General features: G+C 26.9%; 2 protein-coding genes across 2 annotated transcripts in view; both read right to left on the reverse strand.

The window, feature by feature from the left end:
* Positions 1–3016: 3016 nt before the first annotated feature.
* On the reverse strand, positions 3017–5527 carry LOC112594980 (eukaryotic translation initiation factor eIF1). Its single transcript, XM_025340033.1, has 3 exons — positions 5183–5527; positions 3608–3765; positions 3017–3256 (listed from the first exon to the last, which is right to left on the reverse strand). Exons 1-3 carry the CDS (start codon positions 5208–5210, stop codon positions 3110–3112), a joined length of 333 nt encoding a protein of 110 aa, XP_025195818.1. The 5' UTR covers positions 5211–5527; the 3' UTR covers positions 3017–3109.
* A 6587-nt stretch (positions 5528–12114) lies between these two features.
* LOC112595030 (DNA-binding protein D-ETS-3) overlaps positions 12115–20724 on the reverse strand; it is a 54703-nt gene continuing 46093 nt past the window's right edge. Inside the window, exon 10 of the mRNA XM_025340100.1 lies at positions 12115–13068. Coding sequence (XP_025195885.1) covers positions 12878–13068 — 191 coding nt within the window. The 3' untranslated portion in view covers positions 12115–12877. The remainder of the gene's footprint in view (positions 13069–20724) is intronic.

Raw genomic sequence — 20724 nt, forward strand, 5'->3', positions numbered from 1 at the left:
TAATCAATCTATTCCTGTTACTCATTGTTTATTAATTATTATTAATGAAAAAGAATGAAACACATGACATTAACTAGAGAAGGCAGTAACCACTAACCACTGATGTTAAGTCAATAGTTCTTTGCGATTTATTTTTATCATTAATCAATTGTAGTTGTTTTGCCTAGCGTTGTCCATGCTAATTTTTTTGACCATTTAAGAATAGCATTAAAAAAAAAATAGTTTTTGTTCGGGTGGCCGGCGACAGATAAAATAATTTTTAAAAATATTCTTCAAAGTTACAATCGATTTTCTATTATTTCTTTGTAAATCGTATTCATTTTTGTGATCAGGGCATAGGTAGATGCATAAATTGTTTTTTGAGTTAATACACCTATATCGTTTATATTAGTTAATTTTACTAAATACCTGTACCTCAGTTTCTTATCGGTTCACTGACAAATCGTTGATTTTTTTAACATTTTTTTTTTTACTAATCGTTATTTTAAAATTAAATTAATATTGAGTATTGACAATTTATTCTTCTAGTTGTATTAAGTTTTGGAGAAAAAGTTTTACTATTTTTTGTATTAAATTTAAATTTTATTTTCCTGGAAAGATAGCGCCACTAACATATTCTATATTTTATCACTCAATATTCCGTGGACGGATGTTAGATCCATAAAACTTACTCCATAATGTACTTTCATTTAAAAAAAAATGTATGACGAATAACCATGGGATAAATGGTAATTGGTTCTCAAGATGATTAACATTTAAAATTCACCATATGTTAATTATAACATGTTCACGACGTCTACGTCAAAATTTCCTAGAACTTGATTTCAGGATTCCACTTAAACCCGTACAAATTGATCTTTGGAACTACTTATCCAATCGTCATGGAGTTTTTTTTATTAAATTACAGAGAAAATTGTAGAGCAAGTGATAACTAATGATTTATGAAATATGGAACTAAAGTTCTGTATTCTTGTTCCGCAAAATAAAAATATAAAATTTTTTCAAAATACATTATTCAAAAGTGAAATTTTTATTAATGGATAATCTCAAAGCTTGAAATAGTATTGGACTAATTTCATTAAGTTGTATCAATAGATTTTTTAAGATTTAGAGGATGTTTTTGATTTGACTAACAAAAACAATAACTTTTCTTATATACTAGCCATCTTCTATTAGTAACCAGAAATATAATGCATTGATTGGTAGATTTTTTAAATAAAAATAATAAATTATTGTTTGTTATTCAAATGTACATCAAGTCATTAAAAGACAATACATATATGACTACATTTAATAGACTTATACTAACACTATTAATTAAAAGTAATATACTGACTTGGCCTTTAATAAAATTACTTTATTCCCGTTAATATTCAACAAAGTCTCTACTTATTTAGGACCATAAATTATGACTACTAATACTTGATATCTTCTAGGAATGACATGATCTTCAAAATTATTTGATTTTTGTGAGTTGGCTACTACTCGTAGACATAAATAGTTTATTTTTGTATTAATTAAATTTTTTTAAATGATTTTAAGATATATATTTTATAGGTATGATTATGTTTAAAGAATTGCAGAGTATGGTTCAATACTAATATTGACAAATAATTTATTAAAAACAGTATTATAATTTATAACTTAATTGGTACTTACTTTATTTTTTGATATTGGGTAGTTATATGGTTAATGATCTAATTTTAAAACAGTAAAAATCCCTTCATTTTAACAAAATTATGCTGTTATACCATAAATTTATTCTGGTAGATCTTAAGTAACAATAGTACAATAGTTGTGCTTTTTAAGTAAAAATTAATGTTTTGGTAGAAAAAAATTATAACCAAACCTATGTAAAGAAATATATCAATCCACACATTTAATTAAGTCATATATTATTTTTAATGGTTATAAGTAATTTTAATATTTTTATATTGACTTGATAGTTTAAATTTGTTTAAAAGTATTTTATGATATTCAAAACACGAAAAATAATTTTTTAATACCAAGATAAGTAAGGATTAAAGAATCCAAGGAGTATTTTGTTTAACAAACTACAATACAGGTTGGAATGCTACATATAACGTTTGAAAAAACAAATATTTAAGCATTTTTTTCATCACTTTATGGTTTATAAGGGTAAATTATGTTTGTAAATTTTAGCTAATGGAATCTAGTTCAACATTATAGGGAATAATACAAGTAAATGTTTTAAATGTTTAACTAAATATTCAATAATATAGTTTATAGATTAATGCACATATAGAAACAATTAGTGTAAGATTTAAAACTACGTCTGAAAATTTAAACTTCCATTTTTGGTATAAATTCATAAGTTTAACAAATCAAGTGAGTAGTATTTTCTAAAATTTAGTTTTTTGAAGTATGTATAAGTAGCATTTAATTAGATTTTATACAAGGGTTATGTTTGATTATATAAATATAAGTGATTATTAATATTTTGTTTTAATTAACATTATTTTAGTGACCTAGTAAATTAATTTCAGTGAACCCTTGTATCTGAAAAAATTTAAATTTAAATATTAAATAAAGAGAAATCAGTAAAAACATTGACACACTGATGAAATCATTTAACAATCAATAATAGTAAAATTGATGAATATTAAACAAGGACTTACTACACTTGTTCGCAACGAGTGATTTTATTATTTTATTTGTAATAAATTTTACTTAAGATGTAATAATTAATTACAATTTATAAATAAAAGAAAAGATGTATAAATTTATAAAAGAAAAATTATTAATACCATACATATTATAATGAAGTTTATAAAATTCACATCATATTAAATACGTAGGATTGAAGTATAATACAGAATTATTATTTTTTATAAGTTATTACATTTAATATTATGGAAACAACATATAAATATTCTCTAAATACGTCAGTAGCATTGATATACATAATACTAATGCTTATTCAAATCTATTGTTGAAAATTAAAAAACTTGAAAAAAAAAACACTAGGATTAAACATTACAATTATTAAAGCATGTTATGAAATTGAGAATTTTGAATTTATTGTGATTTATTTGACTGAGTAATGTAACAATCTAAGGTATTTTGTAGCATGATTAGTTCGTTTCCTTTAGAAACCGTGGACCTTAAGTTGATCAGACTTGGCAAGACCACATTTAGTTAACCATTGGCAAATATTTTCTCGCTGATCTCCTTGTAATTGTAACACTTCACCGTATTCAGGATGTTCAACTACTGTACCGTTGCAAGCAAACTCCTGAAATATTACAATATTATTTTTAATTTTATTTAAAAATTATGTTTTATTACTTTGTGTAATAAATTATATGTTAAGTTTAATTAGGTTAGTTACTAAATGAAATAATAATTATTTTAATTTAATGTAGAAATTAATAAAATTATTTTTAGGGATATTTTTTTAAATCGTACTAACAATATAATATTAAGTATGTATAGTCTTAAAAAATACTTTTTAAAGTAATACAGAATGTAAAAAACAATTAAATTAATAGATAGATTTTAATAAAAAGTATATAATATTTTATTTTGTAACTATAAACTAGTTGAATCTTTTTGGAATTGTTTATTACTGTATATAACTCATTACCTTTTTGCATGCACGTACTATCTTCTTTAAGTCATATTCTGACGAGAGACCTTGGACCGTTGTCAATGTTTTACGACCATTACGCTGTTGAATTCTTATGTGAACAAGCCCGTCTTGAACGTCATCGTCTGCACCCTTGATTGCATCAGCAAACGGGTCTTAAAAAACAAATATTAACAATAAGTTATTTTTTAACAATCAATAGTTAATTACTAACTAATTAATACAAAAATAATTAAAATGGTATAATCATATTACAATAAAACTACAAAAGTAAAAAGTATATGTAAAAACTAATAAGCTATGTAAAAGATATCACAAGTTAGAAGGTATTTAAAAAAAAAAAAAACGATTAACAATAATTACTTGTTAATAATTCTGGATAGGTATTACCTATAATTAAATTCATGAAAAAAAATAAAATTGACAATTGATGAAAAATTATAAATTGAAAGGAAAATATATCTATTTGTAAGTAGGTATAGACTTGGTTGTAAAATTTAAATAAAATAAATGGAAAATTACTTAATCACTCATTGAATCATGGCATATAAGTAGGAGACATTAGTCATGTTCTAATATTCAATGGATGTAGCTGAGAGTGTAAGTTTAATATATTCAGAAGATTAAGGTGATAAAATCACAAATTTCAAACAATTATCTACACTACATACAATGGTGTTTATAAATATAATTGTAAGCTTGATATTTTTATATTTTTTTTAGACATAATGTGAATACAAGTATATGTAGAGGTAAGCTGAAGGCACTTTATTAATTTTGTTTTATGTAATAATCATATTAAAAATGTGTAATATATTAATATAATATTGTGTATAATACAGATAAACTGTATCCTTACAGGCTTACAAATAATAATATATACATGGATACCTAGTTTATTTTAATATTTAGTTTTTAAGTTTTACAAAATACACTATAAATTATATAGTATAGATAGTAAATTACACATAATGTAAAACAAATCACTATGTACAATTCATGTATCTAATTAGATTTAACTAATTCAAAATTTGAAACTTATTTATTATTTTGAAATTATCTATGACTTACAGTTTATTTGAATAATAAACTAGATTTTTTAAACTATTAGTATTTTTTAAATAGGCAAGTGTTCCGTTTTGAAAACTAAAATAGATTTAAAAAATAATTTTCATTAAAATATATAGTCGTAGATACTATAGTAGTCATATTGTAGAAGTCGATAAAACACAATAAAGACATATGACGTCAGTCGACATCTACAACGTGAATGTAACTGAACAATGTTCATGTTCCATATCTATTCTTTTCAATGGCCTTGTAAGACGCGTTTAGCCTTAAAAAAAAAACGCTAACGGGGGTCATTAAAGAATTGAGGAAGTGAGACGACGCCCGTTTTCAACGCTATTGGAAAATTTTAAGTTTCTTGTTATCGGTATCGGTAATACGCGAAGTACATATAGAAAACTAAAATAGTAACGCAAAAAACGTAAAACTTCTGCATCGGAACCAAAAATGTTCTCCCGCAGTGTCGTTGAAAGATTTTTGCGGGATACCCTAATTTGCACTTACCGAATACGTTGAGATTCTGGATTGACATGCGTATGTTCGTATCTCCTGTGGTAATGACTTGTCTCTTGTAATTCCACTCGGCGATAGGACCGTGTTTTTCGCTTGCGATCACGCGATGTATGCTGTTTAAACAGGGATAGAATTGAGGTGATGTAAAATTAACTAAAAACGTTCAGACGGCCAAGTCCGACGACAATTCGACAACAATAGAGAGAAGACTAGCGAAGCAGTGAGAAGCGGGATTAAAAAAAAAAATCTTGTGCAACGCACACAGAATTAATAATTATAACTTGACGACGTCACGAGGACAGATAATAGTGAATTCTGTAACTGCGTAGTGGAGGGAGACGCTGTTTATTGTCGTTTATACGGTGTGTACGAGAAACACGAAAAAAATAATTGTAGCAGCAAAGAATGTTTGAAAGTGGTAGGGCGATGACGAATAGGAAGAAGGGTCGGGGTCAGACATCTTTTTGCCGTCGAACAGGCCGACCACCATGTCACCGGCGTATTGAGAAGTCCAAAGACATTCTAAAGATAATAACCTAACCTACGCGACGTGACATGGCAACGTCGCAATATAACTGAGGTAAACGCGCGCTCACGGCATTCGTTTAAATCGTTTTCAAAATGTCGTTGCGTAGTCCGGCTATCATATTATTATACATTAACTCTTATATTATGTTAGTTGATGTTACAGTTTTTACAAAGCAGAATTATTACGATGATTTTATTTTTTTCTAGGCGAATTATTAACGGGTGAAAAATTGAATTTACCATGTATTATCGATGGACGGTTTTGTAAATAACAATAATTGTTTATATTATTCATACTGTGTACCACGACAATCGATATCATCAAACATTTACAACGTCACTAGATGGCGAACCTTGTATCCTTATTCAAAAAGCTTGATGAAAAAATAACAAATTTAAAACACGATGGAGTATTTTGTTGAACGGAGATTTTGAAGACTAAAATATAGGTAGGTATATTGTTTTTAAGATTAATAAAATAATAATTATTAAGTAAAAGTCAATACATAATTATTAAAATTTACAATTCTAAAAACTCATACTAAGACTGTTAAATTTGACAACAATGAGATAACTAATTACGAATGATGAACTGCATATAAAATTAAAACTTTTTTAGTACTAAATATTTATTTATGAAAAAAATGACTGTATGAAGTATAGTTATTGTTTATTGTACAATTTTCCAATATTAAATATCGATATTTAGTAGGTATTGTACATATTTAATGATGTAAATTTTAGTTTAAATTTATTTGTAATTAAGTTATGTAAAATAATGCAGTTTTAGAAGAAAGGATACAAATAAAAATATAAAGTAGGTGACTAAATTATAAAAATCCTTTTTTATAATTATTTTAAACACTATAATACCAGTAGGTATAACACAAAAATTCTCTAAATTACTAGTTTTCTCGTATCTATTTTATACTTTAAAGGTTTTGGGTATATTATCAAATTCTAAAATTGCAGAAGTTTTAAGATAAATTATCTATGTTTTTTATTACTTTTAGATATTATTTTAGCTATTTATATATTTTATTTCTTGTTGAAAATCCTAATAAAAATTTCAATTATTTTATCATGTTTAAACATATACAGATACTTTAACTATATAATCAACAACATCTGTTATTAACTGATACCTAGGTAATAATTACCTTTTTTATGATGCTCAATGTATACGTTTTGATTTTATACCTGAAAGATTATTTGTTGGTCCGTAAGTGTACAGTAGTAGGTACTTAAAAGTGTTTTTTATTGAAAAAACTCTCGTTTTGAATCGCACGAATTATAACTGTTGGTATAATACCTATATGATTTTTAATTTTTAATACAAAATATAATTGGTAGGGTATCATAAATAATACAATTTAACTCAACATTTATTATTTTTATTTTCAATAATATTTCCGTTTTTAAAACTTATTGTCATTGTCAAACATCTGATGATTTGTAACTAAAATTACTATTCATATACTCATACTGGTCTTATAGGTTACTTAAAACACATTTTGTGGGAAATATTTATTGATTGCGTATTTTTAAATAAAATATTGTTAATTAGTAGACGACGGTAGTAACACAAATATTAAAGAATAAAAATAAAAATATATAATAATACATATACCTAATAAAGTAAAAAATAATAAGCTTATTAAGAAAGGATGGCATACATCTTTATAGTATATTTATTAAAGTATTACTTAGAATTATTTTACAAGTTAATTGGTACCTACAGAAAAAGTTTTATTTTGTAAATTATTTATGATGTGGTATTTTTAATTTAAATTAACGATAAGATATTATATTTCCAACATATAATATATATATATATTTTTTAAATAATTTCTTTTGGAACTATAGAATCTAAATAAATGTAATTAATTTTCGTCACTTCAAAAATTAAATATTTAAAATACTTTTATGTTTTATAATAATATACTTATATACTTATAAATTTGCAATAAAAATATTAATTGTTATCATTTGGATTAATTTTCCTTATAAAGATATATATATTAACGTTTGCTGAACGAAATATTCCTTAAACAACTTCATTCTATATAAGAGCATTCACATTGTTTTTTTTTTTAAAGTTTATTAATAAAATATAAATTTAGGCAATGTAAATAATATTTATAATCTAAAAACATTTTAAGAGTAAGAAGAAACATTAAATCAAACGGATATATATATTTTTTAAATTGTAGATAAGGTAAGTAATCTATAGTAGGTAATGATTACTATACGTAAACTGATTTATTTTATTATTATTTAACATAACATATTTATACGTTTTGTTATTAAATTGTTTAATGCTTGATATTGGTAAAAGGTTTATAAATGATTACGAATGTCCACTATTAGTTTCTTAACAGTGATTAATGTATTAGATTTAGAACCATACACTGATTTTTTTTCTGTAAATTTCTATAAAATAGCCATATTAGCATTTATTAAACATAATATGATTTTCAAAATATTCTGGATTTTATTTTTATGTTATTTATAGATATTTCAAAAATATTTTTAGCTTATTTATAAGTGTGATAAAAATTTGGCTTGCGAGAACTTGAAAATTGCATATATTATTCCTCAGAAGTTTTTTGGAGTTTAAAAAAAAGTTCATCGTACAATCAATTAAGTTTTTTTATAAACGATTGAAGTTAAAATCTATTCGTAGATAACTATGATTGACACGTAAAACAATGATTTCTTTTTAAATTATTTTATTATTTTATTTTTTGAAAAATATTAATTTTAATGTAGTTTTAAAAAATTTAAAACATTCTAATATAATATAATTTAAATAATAATAAATAATAATAATAATAATGTAATAATCAAGTGATCTCACTCGTACCGCTGTGTTGACGGGGTAGTAGGTACCACTTGACACAATATATCTATGGACGAGGAAATCCGTTGCCGGCAAGTAGCCGTCTCCGGCATCCACCACAAACGGTGCCGGTGCTCGTTATATTATGTATAATCGATACCTACGCAGTTATTTCACGGTGTGCTGTGCGTGTGGGTGGCGATACGGCAACGGGTGGGTAGATTAGTGGGCTGGTGAGTATAAATTCAGGAGTAAGAGAGAGCGAAACGGTCGGGCCGCAGCCGGTAGGAGGGAGGATAGAAAAAGCTTGCAGGCGGTGGCGAAGTAGTGATGCTTTTGGCACGGGTAGGTGTGGTCCCACCGTTGTCTCCATCTTGTGCCAGGAAAGTTCCGGAAACGTCGGTTGGTTGCGCAGGTGGTCGATACCAACTTCCGGTTGGCCCTACCACCATTTCCATAACAAAAGCTTCCCGCTCCACCCCTTCCCTCCCCCGAGCTACACACGTGCTTTGCACCGTCTTTTTACTCTACTACTGCACGCCCTATCTATTTCTCATTTAGTATATACATAGCATGATACACACGCGATGGATATAACAGTTGCTGTTGTTAATCTTACACGCGTGATTTTTAAGCCGATTTCCGCCTCACCTGGAATGCCAAATAGGGACAACCGTTGTATTATTCGTTTCATTGTATACTTTAAGAATGTTTTTGATAAAATTTTAAATAAATCTTATTAACTACAAGTGGTAAAAATATAATCAAACTTGAAACTATTAAAATTTAAAATATTAAATCGTATGATAAATTGATTTTATTTTTTCATTAAGTTCTTGATAAAAATCATTTACCGTTGTATCCATATAATATTATGTCATGTTTTTACCTTAAGTTTAAAATATAAAACATAGACGTTCATATAATATGTGTTATATGTAATATAGATAATAGCTATATAGATTTCAGGTTTCTTTGAGTTTAAACTATACAATTTCAATAAATTCGAAACATAAACGTACTATAGTATATATTATTTATTATTTTTATTCGATTTGATTGTATTGATTTCATGTATGTATAAGTATTTATAATCGTAAATCAGTATGAAATAACTATTTATTTAACCTATTGGTATTATAGTAGTATAATATAAATTATGTATATTATAGTATACTATACATTATACAATATATATAAACTAAAGTTTTTACTTGTTAGAAATAAATTTAATAATAATACTTGATATTTTATCACATATAAAGATGCATTTTTTAACAAATGTGCAATAATAAGCACCTAAGCTTCTCTTAAGATGTTTTTTTTTTTGATAATTATAGTAATTTAATTTGTGTATTCCCATTTTTAATTTTCTATAACTACCATTTGTTAATTTTGCCCATATTAATGCTTATTTAGTTTAATTACTATCTTTTATTGTTCAAATTTTTTCATTACTATAGATTGTATTGTTCTATTGGGCTCGGACTCCGTTAATAATTATAAATAAATAAATATTAGGTAGGTATTAGGTACGAATATTATAAAATATTCATCAAAATGTTAAAAAATGATTTCCCTTGAATTGTTTTAATTTTTATTTAAATAAAAATGTTTTCATATGGCGAATGGTCTTATAAAATCATTCTATTGAAAAAAATTCAAAATACAGCAATAAAATATTCGCTTTAATCATTCAAAATATTTCATAGAAAGTTGTAAAAAAATTGGTTCTAGGTCATATAAGTATTGTAAAATTATGATTCCATAAATGTCGATAAGAAATGCACATTATGAGTGAATTACTTCCTCCTTCTACCACACGTATGATTAACACAATGAAAAGTTTGGTGGGACTTTTTTATAGCTTCCGAGGGTAAAAATATCAAGTAGTCGAGCTCATGCATATTCATTGTTACTTAGTTCTAAACTACTCATTTTAATGTTCATGTTCAACAAACGGAGAAAATCTGAACAATATATATACGTCGTGTGGTGGTGGCTCATGTCTTTAGTTTTTCCTTCGTTTCCGGCCCCCCTTCTTCTTCAGTCATTGTTCCGCGTAGCGTTTGAAATTATTCTTGAGAATTACCCTCTTACGCATGTACACAATAACATATAATATATAATGTGTATTTTATATACATAAATATTATATATATATATATGTTCATATTTATGTGAAATTTAAGCACGCTTCACATTGACTAAATGAGCACTTCCAAATATATTTATTAAAACAATATTGTGCTTATTGCATTTACGATTTGAAATTGCCAGATAAATTCAAACCTTTTTTTCATTAAAAATAATTATTTGTAAAGAATATTAAGAAATATATATGTAAATAAAAAAAATTATAAATAATTAAGATAACAAATTAAAAACACAGTATAATAATGATTTTATTTTGTTCTCCAACACGGATTTGTATTTACAATGTGTAACGTCATTCTATTGTTTTATGACACTATTATAATAAAATTTAATGATCATATGTATATAATAGCGTATAAGACTAGTTTTAATGCCTTCTATTAATATAAGGCCTGTACAAAGATTAATATTACATTCATACAAATTAAATTTCTAACTAAATATTCTTAAATCTATAAAAACAAAAATGTATAATTATGTATATTGCACTTTACTTTTACTTTAGCACAAAGCTAAGTATTTTTATTTCCTTAATATAAATTATTTTTTTATACATTGAAATTTAAAACTTTTTTTATAAATAATCTATAGCTATGATAGATTGTCATAACTCATACATAAAGTATCTAACAAAACAAATTACAAATGTTGTACTATACTTGAACAATCATTGCGGATTATATATTTATATATATATATTTTAATAATTATAAACACTGTTGTTTAATACATATAAGGAGTTTGTTTATGAAGAAACGAGATCTGAATTGCCAGTTTTAATCACAAAATGACTAGAATAAGTGTTAAATGTTAAATAATATTGATATTCCAATAAAGTGTTTGATAAATAGGAAATACCAATTATTAGTATGTTAATATTTGTACTTGTAAATGCTATTGGAATAATAATTTTGGTTTTTTATTGATTCAAGGGATATATATCTTTAATATAATATATGAGTGTTCAGTTTATTATGGTTACAAGCATTTAAATTAAATTTGTTTCTATAAAATAAAATAATGACACTTGTTAAAACTTTGTTTGTACTAGTTGCTTTTAATTATTTAATTTATGATTATTATATTTATTTTTCAAAAAAAGTACGTAAATAAGTGGTAGGTTATATTATTATATAATTAATATTGCTCAAAGCAAAAATAAGGATATATTATTATAAGTTTGTACTTGTATAGAATTATCACGAGTTGTATAACGCGTCACATACAGTTTAAAATATTTAATGCATTAATCCACTACACTTATTTTCTCAGTCAATCTTGGTTAGGTTAAACAAGAATAGGCTGGTAAAATAATCAAATTAAAAATATGAATTGCTAAGAAAAAAAAAGAGTTAAAAACCTAAAAGTTAAAATAGTAAACAATTAAATTTTTTGTAATAAGTTCACAGAACCAGCTAAATAAAAATCATCGTTTTTATAATCACAAAATCTGACTGATAAAATATAATGTAGCAGCAGCACGTTTAAACGTCTACCTGTAGTGTGTATACAGGTGTATACAATGTATACTATACATAGTTCTAAATCGAAGTACAAATTACAGTTAGAATGTTGATCATTAATCGATCATGATGATATTCAACTTGAGAATTTTTAGTTAATACTTTTTGAGTGTTGTACTCTGTACACTGTTAATACGAGTTGATTGTCATGAGCTCATAACCTGTGTAAAATGTAAGTGGGTGTGTGACGGTGGTTAGTTTTTTTCGTCTTAAAAGAACTTTTTTAATATACTAAAACTAATCAACACCTAGCGGGGTTGTACAGACGAAAGGTATGTGTTTACAATTCAAATCTATTTGCGTATAATGAAATTAATATGCGTTCTCGTAAGCCCTCTTTTCCACTCTTAGGAGATTCTAGCTGAGTGTAGGTTATATAATTATATCATATTATTATTATTATTATTATTATCGTTATACCTACATGTTATATGATATAATATAACGGTTTGAAAGTGGATTTATGTTTTCGCCCGATTATAACGAATGAAAAACAATGCTGTGTTAAATTAAGCACGTAAACAGTGACTAGGGTCACTAGGATTGTATTCATTCGGTGGGCTTGTATAGATGTGGCGGCGGCCGGGCTGCTGTGGTGCCTTGCAGTGACCTGGCGGCCCAGTGTACGTCCGTCGGTCATGGTGACGCGTAGTGCGAGTAGTTGGCCAGGTGCGGCGAGACTCCCGTGTGGTGACTGACACCGGTGCTTGCGCCTGGGTGGTGGTGATGGTGGCCCATCGAATGCGATGCAGACGCAGCGGCAATGTTCGAGTAAAGGTTGGCACCCGGGTTGGTCCAATACGACGACGCTGACGGAAATATGCTACCTTTAAAACACAAACAAATAATACGTGCATGACGCGTTTAAGTTAAAAGACTTAAGACAATACACGAATATAATTATGTATTATACATATATCTCCCTCCCTAGGATGGTTGGTGGGACAGGGTAGGACAAGATCTCTTTCGCCTAAAAATAATATTTGCTTATTTTTTCACGTCTATTTTGTCATAAATATTTAAAAATAGAATACAAATTGATGTTACTGAAATAATATAAAAAATAATTAAAGAAGCCAATTAATGTGTGAGGTAAATGAGATTTCTCTGCATATTCTTATACATTCATCTCCGAAACAATTACAAACGGTTTCCGTTCACACAGCCCATACAGAATATGAGAATTATTTTTATACATAAAATATTAAAAAGTTAAGCCCCCAATATTTGCCAATTGTGTGAGACCTACATGTCAAATTTAATGTAGTATACAATTTTTAATTCCACATATATTCTTTATTTTGGCTTCAGATATACCATTAATAAAAATATAAAACAGAGAAGACAGATGTTATATTTTATCTGTGTAGGTTAACACAATTTTAGATATCTATTTTAAATTTATTTAAAAATAAGCAAAATTTTAGTTAAATTAATACGTCATTTCTATGTTAGTTTGAGTAAATTTATATACTGGACACCTAGAATATGTAAATACAATGTACATATAGTTATAGCTGTTATGAGCAAAGAAGAGTAATTGGAAATTATACATAAATGCTAAATAAATTAGAATGAAATGATAATTGTATATGCTGGTTATTCTATTACAATGTCCAGGCATGTTTGTTATTTAATTGTTCATCAATTTGTGGGTAATGTTAACTCCAAATTGTATTATAAAAATTTAAAAAATTATACTCAATTGTATTACTCTTTGAATATATTTTACCAATAATTATTGTAATTAGTGTTTGAACTGAAAATTTATATTATTTTATTAAATATTTTTAAAACTAGTTATAAAAACGAATATATATTAAATTTTTAACGGACCACGTTTAAAGTTAAAGTAGCTTAAAATTATAATTATTATATGAAAATGTTATAATATTTAAAATAACTTTATTGTCTATCGTTGAGATCTTAATATATCCATTATCCGTGTATAGAAATTGTGTTACTATATTAATTTGAAAGTCATTTTAAATTTAACGATTTAAAAGTCATATATTATTTAAAAACATTATTCTTCTATTAAAATAAATTATTATATATGTTTAGTACCTACTACAATTAATTGATTTTATTTTTAGTTATATAATATTTGGTAATTTAAAATACATTTTGGAGTTGGTAAGTTAACAAACATACATTTATTGTATAATAAATAAGTTAAATGAATCGCCTCCTTTTTATTATTGTAATTGTATTTGTCTGGAAAAAGAATGAGAATCAATGTTTCAAAATATTAGCACCGGAAAAACATATAAACCGAAAGGGAAAACTTCGTTATTGCTAAAAATGTATTTTTTCTATTGCCGACGGGTAAGCGGTTTTAACCGAGGGGTTCAATTCCCAATATTTCACGGGTTATTGCAATGAACAAAACCCCCTGTTCGGTGTTCGACCGAAACGAACATATTGACAAATGAAATTACAAACTAATGGATTTCTTGAAATTGATTTTGTTGTTCCTCATTTTGTAATAATTATATTTCAATCAAACTTTCAGTAAAACTAGACATTTTACTAAAAATTGTAATAATAATTATAGTTTTGTAATAATAATAAATAAATATACATATTATATTAATTACGAGATTGTTTTATTAATGAATATCATATGTAAATTTTAACATGACACAAACAAAAAAAAAAGTATTAAAAAAAATTGTTTTTTTATTATTTCTTAAATAATAAATTAAAATAATAAAACAACGAATTATTAATATTTTAATTAATTTATTCATTATATTTTAAACATATTTAATTGATTTAGTTTTTAATTGACTGCTTATGTTGAGTTCGTCATGCATTCATAAATATTTAAACTACATCATAGAACTTCAAAAATTAATTCTTTATGAATAAAAACATTTTAGATTCTGATCGGAGTGATAAATGTATTGATTTTTGAATGATGTATTTTTTTATTCATTTTTGGTGCTTTGAAAATACTTCGATTTTTAACTTTGAAGATGGTTTTATGCAGAAAATTGAATTTAGTTATTACTTAAGTTAAAGGTTAAAATAAGAAATTCTTAATATCTACTTTTTTTAATTATTGGGAAAAATAGAAAAAAAATTAAGAAAAAACGGAGATTTTTACGCAAATCTTATTTTCGATAAAAATGATTTAATTTTTATGGTATAATTTATAAATGAATATTTGAATTTTTCATAAAATATTTATATTATAGTTTTTTATTCAAAATACAGTTTTTAAAATCTTGAAAATATTTTTGTGCTATTTATAGGTATGACATATTTTTATTTATTTTTACATTATTTTTGCTAAACAATTATTTGTTGTGTTAAAATTTTTATTATGAGAACGATTCCTCATAAGTCATAAGTAGTTTATAATGAAATCATAAAATTTTAAAAATATATAAAGATAGTTATTTTTTAGATTAAAATTTCAACGAATTATTTATTGAAAGATAAATATAACAATGTTAATTACTTTTTTATAATTTAAAAACATTATTCACAGGAACTTAAAACTTTTGCTTTTATTATATTATTATACATTTTAGATTTCTATTAATATACAAGTATTATTAAAATAAAAAATATACTGTAAATCTTTGTAAATTTGTACTATTTAGTATTAGTTAAATATTAATAATACAAGTACAATAATTGAAATATTTTCTGAAAATATATATTAACCTACTGTAATATTAAAAGTAAAATAAACGACTTTATATTAGCTATAAAAAAAAACTTTTCATAAAGTATACTTAGTGATATAGATCAACATATCGTCTCTGATCAGAATTATTTATCATATACAATGATATATCATGGAATTCAGATTTAGCAGACTTATAATAATGATTCATTCGATTTATATTTATTTATAAATTTCAAAACGGTCCAATGCCGAAGTAATTACGCCGAAATGTCCCAGATTGATATTAATCATATTTTTCGCTAGAAATAGTCAACATATATTTATCGTTTTGAGTTCCAAGTTAATTTTTAGAGACTAATAATTAATTAGATCGTTATTGTAAAACTATATGAGTAAATAGTTGTATATTTTATTATTAGCATCGACGCACTACATGATTTTTTTCTCTTCTGCAGCTTTTGGTATACTTTAATTTGATTTTTTACAGTAAGTACTCGTTGCAGGCGAGTCTGCATCTACAACCTACGTGTAAGTTATATAATATGTATGTAACGTTGTAAGTTTTAGGTACTTAATATGCAGTGTGTGTATGTGTGAATTTATAAATTATAGCGATATCGTAGCGTAAATGTTTCCATATATATATATTTATGTTACACGAATAAGAGGAAAAAAAATATCAAACGCTCTTGGCGCACGTGTGGTTTACGGGTAGAGTACAAGTGCGACAACTTGAAAGTTTTTTTACGTGTCGTGCCCCACTTGTTCAAATCACTAAACCTGATTGGGCGTCAATGTTCGAACAATATTATACTACGAGAGTACCTAGGTCGTGACGTGAATAGTGGTTATGGTCTAACGGTCAAAAGTTTCCATGAGCTGCAGCGTGACGATGCCGACAACCTTTTTTACGTCGACCGCACGTCTTGACGATTGGGACCGTGTGTCGCTTCGGGTCGATCATCATCGGCGGGCGATGTAGAGGTTATCGTGGAGAAGGTTGTGGAGATGGATGCTGTAGGTAGGCGGGTGGGTGGGTATCAGCGAAACTGTCGAAGAGACTCATCACTGAATGAGCGAACGGGCTCGCGCGCGCGCGCCCGCGTGTAAAGACGACGATCGCTTTTGTTTGGGTAACCCGCGCGCTTGTCGTCCGGGCGTGTTGAGGAGTTTGCTTACGGTTGCCGACGGGGAGTTTAATAAACGCTTTGCTCCTGAGGAACCCGTGCGTACATAGCCGTACGTAGCCTCGTCGGTGAGGCGGCTGATGGAGTGCGCGTTATCGGTTCGGTAGCGCCAAGCAATTTCCGGGAGTGACGAAAGCTCGTCCGCGATCGCTTTTGTCACTCTCCGCCTCTCACTCTAAACACACACACACACACACACACACACACACACACACACATATATAAATAAACCACCACTCGACGCGTTTCTTATGACAATGTTCAACATACACATGGCCGAGACGTTTTGCCGCAAGCACTGTGTTCGCATTCGACGGTTAATTTTTTTTCCCATCGGCTCGCCCGCACGTTAGCGATGTACTTGTGATACGATATTATTATTATTATTATTATTATACTATTTAAAATAATAAAATAACCGAGATATACAAAAAATGATTTGTTTACAAAAGCAAGCTTGAGTTGGAGACAAGAGGTTCTAATCTAATATTGAATTTATGTAAAAAGAAAAAATTGTGAAAGGCACTACATACCTACATAATAATAAAGAATAATCAATATAAAAAGAATTTTAAGAATTAAAAATTACATTGAATTTTTATACATATTGCTGGAGATAAATCATACAAAGTATATAAACTATAGTATAATAAATTAAATTGCGTTGTATCAATTGAGTATAAAATATTAATTAGTAACATGAAGTAATTTTATGTTTGAATATGAAAGTAGATAGTATTTATTTTTTTATTATTGGACATACCTACCTACTACATATACTTGTTACAATAAAATGTACACGAAATATGAAATATTATAGTCATAGATTCTTAGAATTTAGTACGCATTACTATAAACCATTCATAGCTCAAGCTAATAAAATTATATTTTGACCACAATATTGCGCAATAGTATTTTATATCGAATTTCAAAATTACAAAATTTACAGATAAGTTTATCCGCGTTATTTTGTTAAACACGGGTTTTCGACACGAATCACTGCCGTTACACCTACTGCAACATAGCAAACTAAAGACATTGTTACATATGTGTGTCGTATAATTCTAATCATCGCGAGACATCCCCGACAATTCATATACCCATGCAATAATAACAATTATTCATATGACGTCGACGATGGAAAACATTATAATATTATATTGTTTTTATATGTCGTAATATATAATACGATACGACGTGTTGTTACGTTTATCGGACGATTAACGACGTCGACGACGACATGAGTATAATAATAATATATTATATACGCGTACTTTGTATTATAGTACACAGTAACGCAGTAACGGTGCGCAACGGAGCGAAAAATCACTGGATACAATGTCTTCGGTGGCTGTCGCACGCGTAAAAGTATATAGCGCGTCAATACATTGAAGGGTCCGCAGCACTGCAGAGCAGTCATTAAACGCGGCAAGGACCGAATGACGGAGGCGGCGGTGACGGCGGCAGGGTCATTAAGGGCCCATTGTGGACGGCTAATGAGACAGACGATTCGCTTCGGCGTGTATAAATATCGTCGCTTGGTTTGCACTAAATCTCCGGCTCTTAATGTCCGCGCGTGGGGTCTGTCGTCGACGACTTTATATAATATTAAACCATAATATATTATGTATATACATATATAATATACGCGAGCTCATAATGTTGCCAATAGGAGGGTCTAATGAATTCCACAACCATGTCGGCTATAATACGCATTTATATAAATCACGTCTTGACAATATTATACCGTATTATTATCGGTTACTTTTTATGTATTATAAATAGGAATGAGTTCTCGAGCTTTTTAAGTTTTCGAACACTCCGTACTTTGAGAAATTCGGACGGTTTGAAGTCGAAAATTAATGCTCAAAGTATCAATTACTTCGAACTTATAATTGGGATAAAATTTATTGCAACGCTAAAATATTTTCAGGTATTGCGAGCAGGGCTTGCATATGAAAAAAATATTTTGTTATACGTTATTTACAATTAAAACACGTTATACAAATTTTGAGTTTATCGTTATTCAGAATTTAAACGTTATTCAACTTTTGCGTTTATCGTTATTCAGAGTTAAAATGTTTAGTATATTTTATAATTTATAACTATTAAATAATTGAAAATTAATTATTTATTTTTATGATATAATATATATAGGTATATAACGTTTTGCGTTATATTTTGTTTGATGACATGTCATATATTTTGTTAATCGTTATGTTTTGTTTCGTGTTATTTAAATGTTTATTTTTATCGTTTTCCGTTATGATTACGTTTACAAATTCCAATCGTTTTTTGTCAAATATGACGTTATTATAACGTTTCTAAGCCCTGATTGCGAGTAATGTTTTGTAAAATTAAAATAAATGAGATTATATCTGTTTTAAATATGAATTTTGCTATTTATTAAGATATTAATTTTTTGATTTATTTTCATAGCGATAGGTACACCTGTTAAATAGTATCTAAGTATTTTATAGTATATTCGACCATTTCGAATTAGTTTTATTTTTTGGTTGACGATATTTTATTGAAAATTTTCTTTATATTTATTATTAACTTATTTTTGAATTAGAGGATTAAGATCATTGATGGACAAAAAAAGAGAGATTGAATATTTCTTTAAAGTTTTAAAATAAACAACTTAACAATACTAAAAATATGCGAACCGAATTACGCCATTGATTATGTATGGATAACAAGTAAAACAGACCGTATAAAACGGTACAGATTAGAAAATCAAAAACATTTTAACTAGGTCGCCCCATTGTGTACGTAATTTAAATAGAATACTAATATTATAATATATAGTAGTATAGTGCGCGTCTTATATAAAATGTAAATTTGGATGAAATAAAAATAATTTACTCTATTCAATTAAGTTAATCCTTAAAATCGGTAGTCATGACATGGAAACCAATATATTATGTTCGTTTAAATATAAAACCAAAGTTTTTCTTATTTGCATATCGTTAAATTAAAAGTTTTTCAGCTAACGTTTTCATTGAAAATAGTGGAAATTAATTTTTAAAGGGGCGAAAAGTAAAGTATATATATATATATATATATATATATACGTATAAAACAAAGCAGGGGTTGAAACTTTAGGTTTTTTCAACGCCTTAACGATTACGCGTGATTATGTTTTTTTCATTTAAATTTACGAAAGTTTAAAGTTTAAAGATACCTACGCAATATTTTGCAGTAAAAATGTATAGTTACACGATAAACACACCACATATTTTATATATATATAGTTACATTATATACTCGTTGGTTTGTCACGGCTTAGAAAATATTTTAGAGTAGGTTTACCGAGTTTTGCATAAACATTATTATTACTACTGTTGTTATCTGTCATATTTTTTGATAATTTAACTTATCCTAACGGATCGTTTTGAAAATAAAGTTGAGTTCAAAGTACATATACTACTGAGCTTTCAGTGGAAATCATAAACACGCAAACGTGTATGTATGTTAATATATATACATGTATATAATAGAGGTGATGAAGGTATAAACGTTATTGTAAAAACTCGTCCTTTTTTTCATTTTTTTCTTTTCTTCGGATTTTTTACTTCCCTCGTATTAGTAGGTGTACAAACACACATACAAATGGGTCAATACACACCCGATTGTAGTGGGATATATAT

Source organism: Melanaphis sacchari, unplaced genomic scaffold (assembly GCF_002803265.2).
Source record: "Melanaphis sacchari strain LSU unplaced genomic scaffold, SCAv2.0 Contig24_pilon_pilon, whole genome shotgun sequence".
In the NCBI taxonomy this organism is placed as follows: Eukaryota; Metazoa; Arthropoda; class Insecta; order Hemiptera; family Aphididae; genus Melanaphis; species Melanaphis sacchari.

Excerpts from the sequence above, each read along its gene's own strand:
- LOC112594980 (XM_025340033.1), bottom strand. The coding sequence starts at position 5,210 with ATGTCAATCCAGAATCTCAACGTATTCG. Across the intron at positions 3,766-5,182 it reads CCAGAATCTCAACGTATTCG|ACCCGTTTGCTGATGCAATC; the intron begins GTAAGTGCAAAT and ends TTGTTTTTTAAG. Across the intron at positions 3,257-3,607 it reads TAGTACGTGCATGCAAAAAG|GAGTTTGCTTGCAACGGTAC; the intron begins GTAATGAGTTAT and ends GTAATATTTCAG.